Source organism: Mustelus asterias, chromosome 2 (assembly GCF_964213995.1).
Source record: "Mustelus asterias chromosome 2, sMusAst1.hap1.1, whole genome shotgun sequence".
In the NCBI taxonomy this organism is placed as follows: Eukaryota; Metazoa; Chordata; class Chondrichthyes; order Carcharhiniformes; family Triakidae; genus Mustelus; species Mustelus asterias.
Window position 1 is genome coordinate 152,744,746 of NC_135802.1, and position 16,510 is coordinate 152,761,255.

At 41.4% G+C, this 16,510-nt stretch overlaps 1 protein-coding gene across 2 annotated transcripts in view; it reads left to right on the forward strand.

The window, feature by feature from the left end:
- The window catches only part of wrnip1 (WRN helicase interacting protein 1), a 52,458-nt gene that overhangs the window by 11,655 nt on the left and 24,293 nt on the right, over window positions 1–16,510 (forward strand). For both annotated transcript variants that reach the window (XM_078198597.1, XM_078198606.1), the window contains 2 exons: window positions 2,445–2,639; window positions 3,000–3,235. In XM_078198597.1, coding sequence (XP_078054723.1) covers window positions 2,445–2,639; window positions 3,000–3,235 — 431 coding nt within the window. The remainder of the gene's footprint in view (window positions 1–2,444; window positions 2,640–2,999; window positions 3,236–16,510) is intronic.

Here is a 16,510-nt window from a genome sequence, read left to right on the forward strand (position 1 = left end):
GTTGAAAGCCCTCATTATTTAATAGATCCAAATGGTTCTTGATCAATTTCTGTGTCTGTGCCAGTGTGGAGGGAACTTTGACTGGGATACTTGCGGGGCTCTCTTCACAGTGTTTGCTTTTTTAAGACAAGGATATGAAGACAATCTGAGTTTGGTTGCTATTTGAATTCCTGACTCTTGTTGTCTTATCAAGAGATCATGTAACGGCTTGTAGGATTTCTATTCATTGGTGTATATTTACTTCAGTGGTTTCTATCAGCTGCCTATCAAACTCTCAAGGTAGTTCAAATTGTCAACTATTTTGATGGTTTTGTCGTTCACAGTGGTGAAAGCTTGAGGATTTGCAACACAGATATGCTGCACATTTCTGCCAGTTCAGTTTAGGGCCTAATAAATCAACCTCACTTTTGAGAATACTCAGTCTCTGATCTATCCTGTTTACCAGTACCGCAGGAATGGCAACATTATCTATATAGTCGAAATGATCCAACAATACACTCCATCATCTAAACCATTGCTAGCAGATCGGGGTCAGAATTGATGCATCTTTGTTGGCTTCCACATCCAATTTCGAAGAAGACACTGTTAGTGGTTCTCGTGCACGCAACTGCACCTTTTATGTAGAAGTCAAATAAATTGGACGAATTAATCAGGAGCACCACACATTTTAGAAATAATCTAATTAAATTCCATTTCACCATGTCAAATGCCGTCTTGACGTTGATGTCATCAGCCTCAATGATTTTTGTATTCTCTTGTGTTCATGATGATAAGTTTCAAGCTTTGGTCAGTGACAGGCATACCTGACGTGAATCCACTCGACTGCAATTGTTTCTTACTTAAGAATACATGAAATTCCATGTGATTTTCAATAGTGCTGTCTAGAAAAACTGAACGGACAGGGATTCTCCCTCCTGCAGAAAAGAGAAATCTGTTGCAAGAGGTGTTGCTGGCGCAGTCAGATTTCAGGACTAATTTGTTTGGTGTCTAAAAAGCCCAGTTCTGATGGTTGTGATGAAGGATTCTCTATCACTGCCACAGATAGCAGCATGCGTCTATGTTACCATTCACCAGACCAATCTCTCTTTCTCCGCGGTGTAAAGGATTTCTTGGTTTGTTCGTTCATGACTTCCTTTCTTTGGGGTACTAAGGGAGGATTTGGCTGATTGCATTCATTCTGAATTGAACATGGACAACTGCATCATTATCATTCACAGTTCAGTCAGTCTCCAGTGTCTGTATACATTCAGTTGGTTGTCCTGTAGCTAACTTTTTTCCTTTAATTTTTGCCAATGTGGAAATGCACTAAGCAAGTGGAGATTTTCTTGTTTCTGTGGCTGGAGCTATGCTCAGCTCTGTGATAAACTCAGTAACTTGTCATAGAAACCAATTAGGTCATTCAGCCCTTTGAGGTGCCCCACTGTTCAGTTAGATGCCTAGATACCTCGTCAAAAGATTCAGTAGTTCAAATGGTCTCTTCTGTGCTATATTATTCTATGATACTTGCCTTAATCAGTCCCATAACCCTTGCATTACGAACATGTGTCATTCTCAGTTTTGAAATATTTAATTGACCTCATCTTAATAATTATTTTGGGGAGAGGGTTCCAGATTTCCACTTTTCCACAACCCTTTGTGCTTTCTGACATTTTGACCTTCCATTTGGAATTCATTACTTTTTAAAATCAATTGGCAAAAATCCTTTGGGCCCTGCCCAGCCTTGTATCAGAATTCCCACTATGCACTTCCTAGCTGCATACTAGTAACACAATTGTATAACACAGATGGAGGCCATTTTGTCCATTGAATCTTTTAAAGTTTAGATTAATGGATGTCAGTTATCACCACTGATCTCACTTCCTGATGTGTCACCATATTATCCTGTTCTTTTGAGCAGGTGAGGAAGAAAGTGAGGCCCTATTTTAAATAAGCAAATGGGTCCAATTATGTCATCAAGTACTGGTTTGCAATGTCAGGCAAAATCTGCCAGGAGTCAGACCTTGGGCCAGAAAAGGTACTGAAGATCAGTATAAAATTATTTTCCTGGTTTCCTTATGGGGCAAGAATGCTCCTCCAAGCCTCAAGGAAATCTTCGTCCTCATTTAACAAGTTTTCTCCTTCAATTGGCAAGATCCATTGTGGTCTCGTATTTCTTGTTTGAGCTCTCACTTGTCAACATGGCTTTCGATCCATCAGGCAGGAGACTGCAGCATTTTATTTAAATGAGACCCTGTTGTTAAAGTTGACAGGGCTTCTGTGGTCTCAGCCTTGTCAGCTGACGCTGCACCCCCCCCCAAAATCTGTCGCTCAACTCCTTCCATTAATATTCAGGTAATTGATTAGAATTATACACTTTTAATTATGTATCAATACTGCACTCTAATGCTTGAAAATGAAAAAGTACTTGCACAGACCTTTTGTAAACAAGCAACTTTCTTTTTCAGACATCATTAGCCCATGTTTTAGCCAGCAACAGTAAGAAGCAGAGCAGTACAAGATTTGTCAGCCTTTCTGCTACAAGTGCATCCGTAGACGTCATTCGAGAGGTTGTAAAACAAGCTCAGAATGAACGAAAGCTATTCAAAAGAAGAACAATTGTATTCTTTGATGAAATTCACCACTTCAATAAAACACAACAGGTAAGCAAATTTGTTTGCTATCCAAAACTTTGGGAACACGTGTTTTAAGACACTTGTTTTATATTGCAAATCACATTTCAAAAGTAGAAGAAAAGTATTTGTCTCCTGTTGAGGATATCAGAACCATTCCATTTAAATAATCAATACAGATTGAATACTTCACTGAAACATTTTTGATGTATAATTTTGGCACAGGCTGGTATGTCGAATTTCTTGCTTGACTAATTTACATTTTCTCCTAATCACTTTTATTTAAGCTGTTTCCTGCTTGCTATGGATGAAACAATTGTAAACCATGGAAAATAAAACTTACATTTTCTGTCTCTTGTGTGGTAACAACTTTCTTTTCTTTTCCTCAAGAACACTTTGCTGCCTCACGTCGAGTGTGGAACAATCACACTGATTGGCGCAACAACAGAGAACCCTTCCTTTCAGATTAATTCAGCATTACTGAGTCGCTGCCGTGTCATCGTTCTTGAGAAGCTGTCAGTAGAGGCTATGGAAACTATTCTGTTACGTGCTTTAAACTCCCTTGGGATCAATATACTAGGACAGGATAAAGAAGCCGGCTCTATGGATGGCAGCAAAGAGACTGAGTAAGTCCCTTTAGAACATAACTTGTGAAAACAGAATGTCCTGAATCTAGTGGCCAGATGCCAGTAGGGGATAGTACTATAATTATTGTAGAAGTGGATAGGGCCAAAACTAGGATTCCAAGGAAGAAATACAGCACCAAAATATGCTGAGGCCAGTATGATATACCGACTGAGGACTGACTCACTGGGTGTTTTGTTGTTAAATCTTTGGCCTGCAGGTGGAAATTTATCATTTTACTGCCCATATCCCAAGCCAGACATGCTCATTCCAAAGGCCACTGCTAATTAGAAGCATCTCCAGTGCAGATTGTTTTGCTTTAATCACCTAACTTTGGCTGTTGATTACGGACCATGAAAGGAAATAATTTAGTTCAATGACAAAATTTACAGAAGTTAGCTGGAGAATTTTCTCTGGTATTAGAACTAACTCTGTACGAAGCACTTTCAGGATGAATTCCCTCCTTACTGACAAATGGGAGGATGTTTGCTTCTTTTCTTTTGTCGTTAACAAAATTACATACTGAGTAACCATACATTTCAAAGTTACACTTTCCTGGAATTGCAAAAGGTTCCCTGTGAATTGTAAATCTTCACAAGCCATTAGATTATTTATGCTACACCAGTGTTAGCTTCACAAAACCAGCATTTTATCCTGAACCTCTCCATGATTTTTTGCATGTTGCATTTGCACATTAATTGTTCATTAAACCTGTCACAGAGCATTAAGTCCAGTAATTAACAGCAGAAGTATCCTTTCAGCAGTGTGATGATGGGCAGCCGATCAACTGCTTATATGAAAGTCTGGAGTTTCATTCTTTCAGTTATCCATTGTTGTTGGGTATTTTGAAAATGACAAATCTTAAATTTTTCCATGCTTTTCAACACTTCCTTTCTAATTCTTTTCCCCTCCCTCAATCTTTTCTCTTGGAAAGAGAAGGCTTAGGAGTGACCTCAGCTGTCTCCAAAATTATAAGTTTTATTCGAGCAGACTTTTAATTTTGTTTCCACTTGTGGGAAAGATCAAAACTAGAGGCCATAAGATAGTCACCAATAAATCAAATGGGGCATTCAGGAAAACCTGTTTTACCCAGAGGCTGATGAGAATGTGGAGCTTGAAGCGAATCTAATTCGCCTTTCTACTCACTCCTTGCTTTAAGTGTTTCTAAATCCTATAATCTCATTGTTAAAAAGGTACAGTAGTCCAATTGTTCACCAGGACCCTGAAACACTAAAAAAGAAGGAATGAGTAGAAAGGTGCATTAGAGTGGCTGAATTCAATGTCAAATCAGGTGCACAGAAATAAAATCAAAATACTGCAGATGCTGGAAATCTGAACTGAAAACACAAAATGCTGGAAAGATTCAGCAGGCTAGCAACATTTGTGGAGAGAGAAACAAGATAATGTTTCTAGTCCATATGACTCTTCAAAACTGTTATCTATTCAGACTTCAAGCAACTTTATTCAAGCAAAATGTTAAAACCCAAACATACAAAAGCAAATCTAATTAACAAGGCAGACCACAAAATACCCATTTCGGCAAATTCCAGGTCGATTGCTTTTCCAGAATAAAGGTGAGATAGTTCAACTTGGACATCTCATGCAAGAAAATTTCTACAGGCTTTCCAATTGAAGTAGCTTTGTTGATAATGACAGCTTTAGTGTAACATGGAGAGAGAACTTGTATAAAGGTCATATAGTAATAAATCTGATACCAGTTTGGAAGATAACATGCGTTATAGTAAATAATATTCATGGAAAGTAATAAGGATCAAAACGTAATAAATCTAAGGTTAAAAGGGACATTTGACAGCTTGATATATATGGAGCTATCATTTCTTTTGTGGTTTCATGCTTACAAGCTAAGTATCTGTTTCAGAGGGATGCTTATGGATTAAAGAGCTTGCGTATTTGGATTGTCATTGGAATTCAAATATGTTAGGCATTGGAGATCGGATTCTTTACAAAGAGTTTAATGCACTGCTCCTCGGCCCCTGCCAGAACCGCTTCGTTGCTAGCTGTCAGGAGGTGCATAATGTATGCTAGTTTCATGTTGTATTTTTTCCTCTTTATTTCCTGATGATCTAATTGATTATTTTTGTTGTTTGATTCTTGGGATATTAGTGTTGCTAGCTAGGCCAGCATTTATTGCCCATCTCTAATTGTCCTTGAGAAAGTGATGGTGAACTGCCTTCTGGAATCATTGCAGTCCATGTAGTGTAGGTACACCCACTGTTAGGGAGGAAGTTCCAGGATTTTGACCCAACGACAATGAAGGAATGGCGATACATGCCCAAGTCCGGTTAAAAGAAGGACAGGACTGGCAGCTGAATATTCCGGGGTATAAGTGTTTTAGGCGAGACAGAGGAGGGGCTAAAAAAGGTGGGGGAGTAGCGATATTAGTTAAGGAGCATATTACCGCGGTGCAGAGGGTAGACAACTTAGAGGGGTCATGTACTGAGTCGCTGTGGGTGGAACTCAGAAACAGGAAGGGTGCAGTCACTATGCTGGGGGTGTACTACAGACCACCCAACAGCCCACGGGAAGTGGAGGAAAGGATATGTCAGGAGATTCTGGATAGGTGCAGAAAAAATAGGGTTGTTGTAGTGGGGGACTTTAATTTCCCTGGCACAGACTGGAAAGTGCTTAGAGCTGGGGGTCCGGACGGGGAGGAATTTGTAAAATGCGTACTGGAAGGTTCTTTGGAACAGTATGTAGATAGCCCGACTAGAGAGGGGGCTATACTGGACCTAGTTCTGGGAAATGAGCCCGGTCAGGTCGTCAAAGTTTCGGTAGGGGAACATGTGGCAAATAGTGACCACAACTCTGTTAACTTTAGGATAGTAATGGACAAGGATGAGTGCTGTCCTACGGGCAGGGTGCTAAATTGGGGGAAGGCTAACTATAGCCGGATTAGGCAGGAATTGGTGGATGTTGATTGGGAGAGGATGTTCGAGGGTAAGTCCGCGTCTGGCATGTGGGAGTCTTTTAAGGAACTATTGATCAGGCTGCAGGATAGGCATGTGCCTGTAAAAAGGAAAGATAGGAAAGGTAGAATTCGAGAGCCGTGGATAACCAGGGAAATTGAGGATCTGATTAAAATGAAAAAGGAGGCGTATGTTAAGTCCAGGCAACAGAAAACAGATGGAGCTCTGGAGGAATACAGAGAGTAGGAAAGAACTCAAACGGGGAGTTAGAAGGGCAAAAAGAGGTCACGAGATGTTCTTGGCAGGCAGGATTAAGGAGAATCCTAAGGCATTCTATTCATACGTTAGGAACAAAAGAGTTGTCAGGGAGAAAATCTGACCTCTCGGGGACAAAGGAGGGGAATTATGCTTAAAACCCAAGGGAATAGGGGAGATCCTAAATGAATACTTTGCATCGGTATTCACGAAGGAGAGGGGCGTGTTAACCGGGAGGATCTCGGAGGGAGGTGTTGACCCGTGAGAGAAAATCTCCATTACAAGAGAGGAAGTGTTAGGTTTTTTAGGGAACATTAAAACTGACAAAGCCCCAGGGCCTGATGGCATCTATCCTCGACTGCTCAGGGAGACGAGAGATGAAATTGCTGGGCCTCTGACGGAAATCCTTGTCGCTTCTTTGGACACGGGTGAGGTCCTGAGGATTGAAGGATAGCGAATGTGGTCCCGTTGTTTAAGAAGGGTAGCAGGGATAACCCAGGAAATTATAGGCCGGTGAGCTTGACGTCCGTGGTAGGGAAGTTGTTGGAGAGGATTCTTAGAGACAGGATGTATGTGCATTTAGAACGGAACAATCTCATTAGTGACAGACAGCATGGTTTTGTAAGAGGGAGGCCGTGCCTTACAAATTTGGTGGAGTTTTTTGAGGAAGTGACAAAAACGGTTGATGAAGGAAGGGCCGTGGATGTCGTCTATATGGATTTCAGTAAGGCATTTGACAAAGTCCCACACGGCAGGTTGGTTAAGAAGGTTAAGGCTCATGGGATACAAGGAGAAGTGGCTAGATGGGTGGAGAACTGGCTTGGCCATAGGAGACAGAGGGTAGTGGTCGAAGGGTCTTTTTCCGGCTGGAGGTCTGTGACCAGTGGTGTTCCGCAGGGCTCTGTACTGTGACCTCTGCTATTTGTGATATATATAAATGATTTGGAAGAAGGTGTAACTGGTGTAATCAGCAAGTTTGCGGATGACATGAAGATGGCTGGACTTGCGGATAGCGAAGAGCATTGTCGGGCAATACAGCAGGATATAGATAGGCTGGAAAATTGGGCGGAGAGGTGGCAGATGGAGTTTAATCCGGATAAATGCGAAGTGATGCATTTTGGAAGAAATAATGTAGGGAGGAGTTATACAATAAATGGCAGAGTCATCAGGAGTATAGAAACACAGAGGGACCTAGGTGTGCAAGTCCACAAATCCTTGAAGGTGGCAACACAGGTGGAGAAGGTGGTGAAGAAGGCATATGGTATGCTTGCCTTTATAGGACGGGGTATAGAGTATAAAAGCTGGAGTCTGATGATGCAGCTGTATAGAACGCTGGTTAGGCCACATTTGGAGTACTGCGTCCAGTTCTGGTCGCCGCACTACCAGAAGGACGTGGAGGCATTGGAGAGAGTGCAGAGAAGGTTTACCAGGATGTTGCCTGGTATGGAGGGTCTTAGCTATGAGGAGAGATTGGGTAAACTGGGGTTGTTCTCCCTGGAAAGACGGAGAATGAGGGGAGATCTAATAGAGGTGTACAAGATTATGAAGGGGATAGATAGGGTGAACGGTGGGAAGCTTTTTCCCAGATCAGAAGTGACGGTCACGGGCTCAAGGTGAGAGGGGCGAAGTATAACTCAGATATTAGAGGGATGTTTTTTACACAGAGGGTGGTTTTTTACACAGAGGGTGGTGGGTGCCTGGAATGCGCTGCCAAGTAGGGTGGTGGAGGCAGGCACGCTGACATCGTTTAAGACTTACCTGGATAGTCACATGAGCAGCCTGGGAATGGAGGGATACAAACGATTGGTCCAGTTGGACAAAGGAGCGGCACAGGCTTGGAGGGCCGAAGGGCCTGTTTCCTGTGCTGTACTGTTCTTTGTTCTTTGTAAGTCAAGATGGTGAGTGACTTGGAGGGAAGCGTCAAGTGATGTGCTGCCCTTGTCCTAGATGGTAGTGGCCATGGATTTGGAAGGTGCTGTCAAAGGAGTCTTGAAGTGATGCAGTCCATCTTGTAGAAGGTACAGTGCTGCTACTGTGTGTCAGTGGTGGAGGGAGTGAATGGCACCCACCCATAAACAATCAAGTGGGCTGCTTTATCCAAGCTTCATGAGTGTTGTTGGAGCTGCAGTCATCCAGCCAAGTGAAGAATATTCCATCACACTCCTGACTTGTGCCTTGTAGATGGTGGACAGGCTTTGGGGAGACAGGACTTGAATTACTTGCTGCAGGATTCCTAGCCTATGACCTGTCCTTGTAACTACAATATGTATGAAGCTATTCCAGTTCAGTTTCTGGTTAATAGTAACTTCCAGGATGATATCAGTGGGGGATTCAGCAATGTTAATACCATCGAATGTCATGGGACAATGGTTAGATTTTTTTCTTATTGGAGATGGTCATTGCCTGGCCCTTGTGTGGCATAAATTGTAACTTGCCATTTGTCAGCCCAAGCCTGGATATATTCCAGGTCTTAACGCTTATGGGCGTGGGCTACCTCAGTATCTAAGGAGTCATGAATGGTGCTGAACATTGTGCAATCATCGGTGAACAACCCCACTTCTGACCTTTATGATATTAAAAAGGCCATTGATGAAGCAGCTGAAGGTAGTTGAGCCTAGGACACTATCCTGAGGAACTCCTGCAGTGATGTCCTAGAATTGAGATGGTTGACCTCCAACCATTACCATCTTCCTTTGCACTAGGTATAACTCCAAACAGCGGAGAGTTTTCCGCTGATAACCATAGTTTGGGCTGAGTCAAATGCTGCCTTAATGACATGTCCAGTCACTTTTACTTCATCTCTGAAGATCAGCTCTTTGGCCATGTTTGAACCAAGGCTATAATGATGTATGGAGCTAAGTGTACCTGTTGGAACCCTAGCTGAGTATCAGTAAGCAGGCTCTTTTTAAGCTAATGCTGCTTGCATTGTTGATGACCTGATGACCATCACCTTTACTCATGATTGAGAATAAGCTGGTGGGGCAGTAATTGGCTGGGTTGATTTATTCTGTGTTTTTGTGTGCAAGACATACTTGGGCAAATTTCCACATTGTCAGGTGGATGCCAGTGTTAATGATGAAGGTTTGCTGTATAACAAAGTTTGCAAATCTGTCTTCAAACCCAATTAATCACCCTGGCAAGATGCTATGTTGTTGGATTACCATAAATAGATTAGGACAGAATCCCATTAAAAAAACACTAAATTGAGATACATTCCCAAGAAGGGGAAAGTTTGAACAAACAAAGCCAGAGTCTCCTGGATAACAAAAGAGACAGAGAGTAAGATGAAGCAGGAAAAAGGTGCACATGACAGATGTTAATACATGTGAAAACTGGGCTAAATATGGAAATTTCAGAGGTGGAGTAAAAAGAATGTAAGAGCAGTAAATGGAGATTATGAGAAAAGACTGGCAACTAAAATAAAAGGTAATTCCAAAGCCTTCTATTGTCATATAAAAAGTGAAAGATGGGTTGTTGCCAATTAGGGACTAAAAAGTAGATTTACACTGACGGATAGGGCATGGTAGGGGTACTAAATGAGTTCTTAGCACTTGTCTTTGCCAAGGAAGAAGATGCTGCAAAAGTCATGGTGGAAAGAGGTATTTGAGACATTGGATGGGCTAACAGGTGATAAAGAGGCAATAATAAAAAGGCTGGCTATTCTTAATGTTGATAAGTGACTTGGACTGGATGAGATGTATCTGAAGGAAAGGAGGAAAGTAAGAGTTGAAATTGTGGAGACACTGGCCATAATCTTCCAATACTCCTTAGGATGGTGCCAGAGGAGAATGACAAATATGGTACTGTTGTTTCTAAAAAAAAACAGATAAACGCAGGAAATACAGGCCAGTCAGTTTAACCTTTTAGAAACAATGATGCAAGACAAAATTAATTAATGAAAGCCAGCATGGAGTTGTTAAAGACAAACCTTGTTTAACTAATTTGATTGAGTTCTTTGAGGTGACAGAGAGGATTGATGAGCACAATGTGGTACACATGAACTTTCAAAATGTATTTGATAAAGTGCCACATATCAGGTTAGTTGGCAAAATTAAAACTCATGAAATGAAAGGGATAGTGACAGGATGGGTACAGAATTGACTGAGTGACAAGAAAGAGAGTAGTGATAAACCACTTTACAGGCTGAAAGAAAGTATACAGAGTGGGAGTGTGGTGGAGCGTCTTTCTTTCTTGATCTACATTAATCAACTAGATTTCTCGATCTACATTAATCATCTAGATTTAGGTGTGCAGGACACATAATTTGGGAGTATCATGGACTGTAAGAAGCTGAGTGATAGACTTTAAATGAACAGGCAAGTGGTGATTGAAATTTAATGCAGAGAAATGTGAAATGATTGGTAGGAAGAATGACAGAGGCAATGTCAAAGGAAGTATAAGAGCCGGAATAGAGGTACATGTGCACACATAGTTGACGGTGGCAGGATAAATTGGGAAAGTGACATAAGGTTCCTGGCTTTATGAGTTAAGGCATAAAGTATAAAAGCAAGGGAGTTATGGTCAATCTTTTATAAAACACTGGCTCTGTCTCAAATGAGGTATTATGTCCAATTATAGGCATCACACTTTGGGAAGAATGTAAAGACATTGGAGAAGGTGAAAGAAAGATTTATGAGAATGGTTCCAGAGGTGAGGGACTGCAGTTACAAGGATAGATTGGAGTTGTTCTTGTAGAGAAGAGAGGTTTAGAGATGATTTAATAGAGGTGTTCAAAATCATGAAGGGTCAAGACAGAGTAGTTAGAAAAAAACATTCCCATTGACAGAATCAGTGGACATCGATTTAAGGTGGTGATTGACAAAGGAACCAATGGTATCCTGAGGAAAAGCTTTTCTAAACAGCATGTTGTTAGGATTTGGAATTCAACGCCTGAGTGTGCTTTGGAGACAGATTTAATCATGTAATGGCATAATTATAAGAAGAGAAAATTTTAAGGGCTTCTGCTTGCATTGGGACAGGGTGGGGCTGCTGGGATGACATGTTGAGACGGAATTGGAATGCAGAAAGGGGAAGAGGAGATGTGCTTGCTGCTGGTATCATCCTAGAGTTGGCAGAGAATGATCTGGGAGGGGTGGAAGTTGAGGGCAAGGGGTTTCAGGAAGGAGGGGAAGGGGTGAAAGCAAAAATTGGTGAAATGAATAGAATGAAAAGACACAAACACAGTCAAGAGCACTGTCAACCATGGTGGTTGGAAAAATTTTGTTGAGGTAAAATGAAGACATCCTGAGGTGTTAGTGTGGAAGTTAGCACCATCAGAAAAGAAGCAATGGAAGCTGAGAAACTGGACGAATGGAAAAGAGTTCGTGCAGGAAACAGTTTGTGAGGAAGTGCTAGCCAGGTAGTTGTAGAAGTTAGTGGGCTGACAATGAGACAGCGCTGATGTAGTCATCAATGTACTTGAAAAAGATGTGAAGGAAGGGGTCTGAGTGGGATTGAAAGAGAATGTTCCACATATCCCACAAAAAGGCAGGCAAACTAGGATCCAGGCATGCCTCTGTCGCAACACTGTTTATTTGGAGGGAGTGAGTGAAATTAAGGAAGAAGTTGGTCAATCTGGGAACAAGTTCAGTCAGTTAGAGGCTGGTGGATGGAAACTGGTTGGGCAGTAGCCAGACTAATTGGCAGTAGTACAGTTTCTTGAGTTGATAAGTTCAACGAGTTTACATGTAGTTTCTGCCAGTAATGTTTGTTAGCAATATATCAATGAGGCAAGAGTGGTGACATGAACACATTAAGTCCTCATGCTGATCTTTTAAATTTTAATATTTCAAATGCAAAAGAGAACTTAAAATGCTAAATACAGAAATGGAATTTTCCTGATGTGATTTATTTTAAAATACAAATCTGGAGGATAAATATAGAATGGTTACTACGGTGTGTTCAGATGGTTTATCTAATCTAATCTTGGGGTTCAGGTTACAACCTAAACAGCAAGGATAAATGTAGTTTTTATAGCAGCCTCTGAACCCTGAGATTAGATTACAGCTTTAAATGCCTTTACTATTATCAGTACCTGTCTCTGTTTGTTATTAAGTTTGTTGGACTAACCATTTTCTTAGCAATGGCCTTGCCCCTGAATGTGTGTTTTACATGTGATAACTGTTCCTTTTTTTAAGAAAAAAGGTGTGCAGGTTAACCGTACCTCCCTCCATATAACAGTAAAAATAAACTAAATTATGGAATGCTTTATTTTATTGAATAGATATTGCTGCATTTTAAAAATGATCTTCTAGGTTTCTGCGGTAAGCTAGTAGAAGTCTAATTAGTCTAATAATTATTATTCACATGGAATTTATCAGCTGAAGGTAGATTTAAGGAGAAAATGTATTTACTGATTTTTTTAAAAAATAAATGCAATTGCTTTAATTTCATAAATTCCAATTACTGCATTTCTGCTGTAGCTGTGTGAAGAGACATTTGTTATCATTAATGTACTGCATGCTAATGGACAAATCTAATCCTGTCAAGTAGCAAACATTTTTTCACAATTCCCTACTGCCTGAATTCCGTAAGCTGTCAACTCCACTTAACTGATTACATTATAAATCTTTCTGTCTTCTATTGAGTGACAAGGAATTGAAAATGCAGAATCACTTGTTCTTATTTTATTCATTTCAGTTACCAGAATAATTTTATTTTAACTTTTGACTTCCATTGAGTAAATATTTTCCCTAAACAAAGTCACACATCCAGTGTGATTACAGCTCAGATTTTACAAGCATCCTAAGACTGATTCCATAAAATCAGCTCCATGTGTAGTTCCTTAAAGGTTTAAGGCACAGAAGCCTTTTGGCCCATTGTGTCGATACCCCCTCTTCACTAGAGCAATCCAAGATTAATCCCACAGCCTCTCCCTTTCCCCATGACCCTTTTTCTGCTTCAAACATTTGTTCAGTTCTTTCCTTAATAGATGCAGTGTTCTCTGATTCGACACTCGTATGTTTGAAACATTTCAAGCTCCAGTATTCCTCTGCAAAAAAATTCTCAGTACCTGTTTACTTGCTCTCTTAATGATCCTTTTAAATCAATTACCCTTCACTGTTGATTATCTAGCAGAGAAAGTAGTCTTTTTCTGTCCACTCTTCCCAAAACCCCTTCATAATTCTGAAAAAACCCTCAAACCTTTCGAAGTTGCTTGTGCTGCAATAAAAGCTGAGAGATCAGCCATTGGAAGCTGTGTCATGGTGGGTTTCAGGGGTATGCTAATAGAAGTGACCACCCATTCCCTGTTAGGAAGGATGGGTTCAAAGCTTTAGGAAAACCCTGTACTAAGTTGACCTTGGACAACACCACGTTCTTTGACATTTCAATGCACCAAAAATTTGGTCATATATGCCCATCAACCTCCAACTGTAGCGTGAACCATTACAGCAAAACTAGTGTGTGACCTCTCCCTCCAGTAAGCTGGCACCTGCTTTATCCTTTCCTCCTGCTCTGGCTCCTGTGCCGTTATGCTCAGTGTCTCATTGTGTGCCTCTATCTTGGCCTCTAAAATACTTGCAATGTCAATACCTGAACTGGTGACTGCGAATGTAAGCTCAAGTAATGGTATCTGTTCATCATCACTTACTACCTCCTCCTCTTCTTACACTAATTGGGTGGGTTCCAGTTCTTGGGTACCAGAAATGGCAAAGGGACAATGATTGTTTGTCGTGAGGGGAAACAAGAAAGTAAGATACCTGTGCACACACCTCTATAGCTTCTCAGTTAGAAGAGATTGAGGGATGGGGGAAAAGTGGAATGAGTGGAGAGGAATTAGTTCATAGAGTCATAGAGGTTTACAGCATGGAAACAAGCCCTTCAGCCCAACTTGTCCATGCCGCCCTTTTTTTTAAACCCCTAAGCTACTCTCAATTGCCCACGTTTGGCCCATATCCCTCTATACCCATCTTACCTATGTCCCTGTCTCTACTACTACCTCTGGCAGCTTGTTCCAGACACTCACCACCCTCTGTGTGAAAAACATTGCCCCTCTGGGCCCTTTTGTATCTCTCCCTCTCGCCTTAAACCTATGCCCTCTAGTTTTAGACTCCCCTACCTATGGCAAAAGATACTGACTAGCTGATCTATACGCCTCATTATTTTATAGACGAAGGCACACGACAGCGCAGAGTCGCTGAGCAGAAACTGATAGCCAAGTTCCGCACACACAAGGACGGCCTCAACCGGGATATTGGGTTCATGTCACACTATTTGTAACTCCCACAGTTGCGTGGACCTGCAGAGTTTCACTGGCTGTCTTGTCTGGAGACAATACACATCTTTTTAGCCTGTCTTGATGCTCTCTCCACTCCCATTGTTTTGTTTCTTAAAGACTGGATTAGTTGTAAGTATTCGCATTCCAACCATTATTCATGTAAATTGAGTTTGTGTCTTTATAAGCTCTGTTTGTGAACAGAATTCCCACTCACCTGAAGAAGGGGCTTAGAGCTTCGAAAGCTTGTGTGGCTTTTGCTACCAAATAAACCTGTTGGACTTTAACCTGGTGTTGTTAAACTTCTTATTGAATGTTCTGACCAATCAAACCAAGCATGCCGAATGTCGTCTTCACTACTCTGCCCACCTGTGACTCCACTTTCAAGGAGCTTTGAAGCTGTACTCCTAGATCTCTTTGTTCTATAACTCTCCCCAACGCCCTACCGTTAACTGAGTAAGTGCTACCCTGGTTCGATATACCAAAATGCATCACCTCGCATTTATCTAAATAAAACTCCATCGGTCATTCTTCAGCCCACTGGCCCAATTGATCAAGATCCCATTGCAATCCAAGATAACCTTCTCCACTAACCATTATACCACCAATGTTGGTGTCATCTGCAAACTTACTAACCATGCCTACTAAATTCTCATCCAAATCATTAATTTGGAGGTTTTAGTGGAAGAGGTGATGAGTAGTACTGTATCTGCAGGGTGTAGGTAAAGTGTCTGAATTGCAGGGTTGAGTACATCTGGCTCGAAATTAATGGGAGATGGGGATGTAGTGAACGGAATAATGGATGAGGCTAGGGATGCAGTTAGCAGGCTGTGACTTTTGAAAATGAAGGCCAATCACCATGATATCTCGTGTGAGATAATCAAATTTCTTGCACTGCATCCATGTTCTAAGAGCAACACTCCTTGAATTGACTTCCTTCTACCTCATGGGTATCTATCTGGAGTGCCAGCTGCCACTCTGCAGATACAGTACTACTCACCACCTCTTCCACTAAGACCTCCAGGTATACTGATATCGCTGGTTGTTTCAGTGCTGTCTGCTCCTTCAAGTGATGGCCAGCATTGTCATCTCGAAGATCGTTAAAACATGCAAACACACTTGTCCTCCTCCAGAGCATTGCTGCAGTGTGCTGTTGCGTATCTCCTTCAGTTGCAAGAAAAAAGGAAGTGGATCAGTGAGAATCATGCGTTATACTTCGGTGACGTGGCTTTAATGGTTGAAAAGCTTCAAGTGTTTGAAAGTTGTGAGTGCATGTGTCAAGAGTGTGAGGGTGAGGTAAAGTGTCTGAATTGGAGGGTTGAATACATATGGCTCAAAATTAGTGGTAGGTGGGAGATGGGGATGTAGTGAATGGAATAATGGATGAGGCTAGGGATGCAGTTAGCAGGCTGTGACTTTTGAAAATGAAGGCCAATCACCATGATAACTTGTGTGAGATGATCAAATTTCTTGCACTGCATCCATGTTCTAAGAGCAACATTCCTTGAATTGACTTCCTTCTACTTCATGGGTATCTATCTGGAGTGCCAGCTGCCATCCTGCTGATACAGTACTACTCACCACCTCTTCCACTCAGATTTCCAGTACAATGTCTGAAAACCTTGATGCAAGCTATCTCATGTTCAGCCATCGCTCAACCTGAGAGTGCAGAGTCTGTCCCCAAATGAATATGCTCCCACTTCCTGCATCACAATCCACCTCTTTAACTGCAAGTGGTCTTTCTATAACACTAGCCACTCATGAAATTGGAACCCTACTAATATATGCATCCAATGAGCAATTCAATTAGTGCTGGTTATATGCAACAATAATGTAAAGCAACAAGCAACACAAATGTATTATGCTGCCTGTAATAGAAT